The sequence below is a fragment of the Arvicola amphibius genome, chromosome 4, assembly GCF_903992535.2.
Source record: "Arvicola amphibius chromosome 4, mArvAmp1.2, whole genome shotgun sequence".
Lineage (NCBI taxonomy): Eukaryota > Metazoa > Chordata > Mammalia > Rodentia > Cricetidae > Arvicola > Arvicola amphibius.
In genome coordinates, this window is record NC_052050.1 from 21,616,880 (window position 1) to 21,620,503 (window position 3,624).

At 50.7% G+C, this 3,624-nt stretch overlaps 1 protein-coding gene across 1 annotated transcript in view; it reads left to right on the forward strand.

The window, feature by feature from the left end:
- The first annotated feature begins 2,429 nt into the window (after nt 1-2,429).
- Nucleotides 2,430-3,624, forward strand: part of LOC119811396 (keratin-associated protein 16-1-like) — a 2,357-nt gene continuing 1,162 nt past the window's right edge. Inside the window, 2 exon segments of the mRNA XM_042054864.1 lie at nt 2,430-2,465; nt 2,467-3,620. Coding sequence (XP_041910798.1) covers nt 2,430-2,465; nt 2,467-3,620 — 1,190 coding nt within the window.

Below are 3,624 nucleotides of genomic sequence, written 5' to 3' on the forward strand. Positions count from 1 at the left end.
CTAACTTCCTAAACCCATTTGAAGATTCCCCCCCAGCATTCCCCCAAACTTCTTGCACATCTCTTTGGTACAGTGCTCCTCACAAGATACCACAAATGCTCGTGGGTGTGTAAATGTCTCTTTTTAACCCGTACCTCATGATGAAAATTTCTTTTTGCGTCACTCTTTAAATAAATTGGTATTTGCTCTCCCTAGAAGTGACCTGAGGTGAACCTGGGAAGATGGCTGGCCACTTTCTTGACCCAGAAAAATCACGCAAATCAAGCGGTTTCATATCTTTCCATTCCCTTTAAGAACAACCCATGAAACAGCCTGGCCATCAAAGGTGTGCATGTCTGAAATGCCACCAAGTACTGGAGAGATGTCACTTTGAAGAGGCACTGTGGTGGAGCTGGCAGGGGCACCCAGGCCACACAGTGGAGCTGGACACAGGGATTGGTGACCAAAATGAGAGTGCTGACCTTCTTGCTGCACATGATTAGAAATGCAGAGAGCATTGTTGAGCTGAAGGACTTGGAGGCAGATTTTCTAGTCATGAACACATCCAATGAACAAAGCACCCAAGATGTGCTTACTAACTCATGGCCCAATTAACCTGTACATGAGCTGCCCCTGCCACGTTGAGATGATCATCATTGAAAAGGAACAAATTGCTCCAAGGCCAGAAGAGGAGGGTGTACAGGAGAAAAAGATCCCAGAAGAAACTGAAGAAAACAAAAGTTATGGTACAGGAATAAAACTCATCATAAAAATAAATGAAGATAAATGTTAAGAAAGGCTATTTTTGCACGTCTTTATTTTGTGCATCGGTTGGAGGGGCATTCCTGGGACATGGAATATGTGTGGGAGTCAGAGGACAATTTTTAGGAGTTGGTTGTCTTTTTTGCACGGTTTGAGTCCCCAGGACCAAACTCAGGTTGTAAGGCTTGTGACAGTCACCTTTACCTACTAAGCCATCTTACTGGTCCCAGTATCGTTTTCTAGGAGCTCTCAAAATCTGAAAATGGGGTCTTTCCTGTGTGGAACCTGGAATAGATAGGTACAAAGTATCACCATCCCCTGGTGCCTGCCCACACACCAGGAATGGGCACAACCATTGGGCCAGCCTCTGCACTAAGGATACTCTGGAGATTCACTGAATGCTTGATCTACACATGGAAAGGAGAGATGGAGAAGCAGAGAAACTGTGTCAAGTGCTTTCCGAGGACAGATGTGACAGATGTCCTCGGGTGGAGCTGCTACAGGAGAGGGTGGAAGGTGGCAGCACAGGTTGAATCTATTATATATGACATTGGTGGTGTCTGCTAAGAAGGCTGAGATTTGGGGCCAGTGAGACGGCTCAACAGTAAAGGTATTTGTCACCAAGCCTGATGACATGAATGCAATTCCCAGAATTCACATGGTAGATGGAGAAGATTGACTCTTTGGATTGTCTCTACTTCCACTTGCCCGCCACACATGTACACCACACATGCACAATAAATAAATTCAATACCGTTTTCCCCCTCAAGAAGTTTGAGCTGGGTGATGATGGCACTATGCCTTTGATCCCAGCACTCAGGAGGCAGAGACCGGTGGATCTCTGTGAATTTGTGGCCAGGCCTGGTCACAGAGCAAGTTCCAGGACAAACCAGGGATGCACAAAGAACCCTGTTTTGGGGGGTGGGGGGAAGAAAGATTAAAAAAGAAGTTCAGTTTGCTGAAAGCCTACATGGGGAGGGAACGGGAGCAACCTTCAAAACAAGGTGACGTAACCTTTTCTTTCCTCTACCCCCCCCATTCTCCATCTGTAACACCAAACCCTCAGAGAATAAACCTGGGGAGACTTCAAAGGAAGGCCGGTGGACTGTAGACACTGACAGTTCAGTTCTGGATGTCCCACCCATGACCGAGATCCTCACTGTTTGTTTCCCCTACCTCCCTGTGTGCCTCTGTGGAGCCTGTCATGGCAGTGTGGCAAGTCTGCTCCCGGCTTGTCTGCCTCTTACAGGGCAGGTGATCATACTTTTGTAGACATCTGAGTCCTAAACCAGGGGTAGAAGTGGAAGGGAAGAAGGCAGCTAAAATTATAAGCTCCTCTCTTCTTTCCTTCTTCTGATGCTAGGATATAGAGCCCATCCATTGTGGGAGGTGATGATGCTCATCCCAAGACTACCTGTAGCTTCTAGGATCCCATATTTAGCAAGTCAGTAAAATAAACCTCTTCTTTATGGGCAGACAACAACTTCTAGGTCAACACATGTTGGCATAATAAGATGTTCATCACCAGACACAGGGAGCCAAACAACAAGGAGGAAAAGATGCAGGTGGCCCCAAAACAACATGCACCAGGGAGGGACTAATTAAGGGTAGGGCCCTGGAGAGGATGTCACACTCACAGCAGCTACCACCTCGCCAGCACTCACCAGAAGCAGAGGGTACCTTTCACCATGTCTGGCTGCTGCTGTTCTAGGAAATGCCCCTCCCCTTCCCAGCCGTCTCCTCTCTGGCTCTACTGAAGTGAAGCTGTGGAGGCCCATCTGCCTTACCACAGCTACCTGCCGGAGCCAGACGTGGCAGCTCGTGACTTGCTGAGGACAGCTGTGGGGTCATCTGGCTGTGTGCTCACAAATGCCTGGCACGCCTTCGTGTTCTGTAAGCAGTTGCTGCCAGCCGGTGTGCTGCGAGGCCACCGTCTGCGAACCTTCTTGCTCTGCGGGCAGTTGTGCTCAACCTGTGTGCTGCGAGGCCACTGTTTGTGAGCCTTCTTGCTCTGCCGGCAGTTGCTGTCAACCAGTGTGCTGCGAGGCCACTATCTGTGAGCCTTCCTGCTCTATGAGCGCCTGTGCTCAACCTGTGTGCTGCGAGGTCACCATGTGCCAGCCTTCTTGCTCCATGAGCAGCTGCCAGCCTGTGTGTTGTGAGGCTACACCCTGCCAGCCAGTTCTCTGCTTGCCCGCATCCTGCCAGCCAGTGATCTGTGAGCCTAGCTGTTGCTCAGCTCTCTGTACTGTGCCTGCTTCCTGTCAACCGATGGTCTGTGAGCCTGTGGTTTGTGAGCCTGTGGTTTGTGAACCTGCTTGCTGCCAGCCGGTGTGCCCGACGCCCAGCTGCTGTCCGTCTGTCTGCTCTGCAGCCAGTAGCTGCCAGCCAGTCTGCTGTGACTCCAGTCCCTGTGAGCCACCTTGCTCAGAATCTAGTGCTTGTCAGCCAGCCACCTGTATGGCTCTAATGTGTGAGCCTGTTTGTCTCCGTCCTGTCTGCTGTGTTCAGAGCCCTTGTGAACCACCATGTGGCTCTAGCAGCTGCCAAGACTCCTCATGTGGTGTCTCCAGTATTTGCCAACCTGTCTGCCCTGAGTCCAGTCCTTGCCTGCCATCGGTGTGTGTGCCTAACTCATGTCAACCTTCCTGCTATATAGTCAAACGCTGCCGTTCTGTCAGCTGTGAGCCTGCTTCCTGCCCATCTACCTCCTGCCAACCTCTCTGCTGCCGTCCAGGGTCCTCTGCATCTGCCATCTGCCAACCAGCTTGCCCTCCGCGAACTTACTACATACCCAGTTCCTGCAAGCCACCTTGCAGTCCAATTTCCTGTCGCCCCATCTGCCGCCCCATCTGTTCTGGACCCATCACCTTCAGGCAGCCA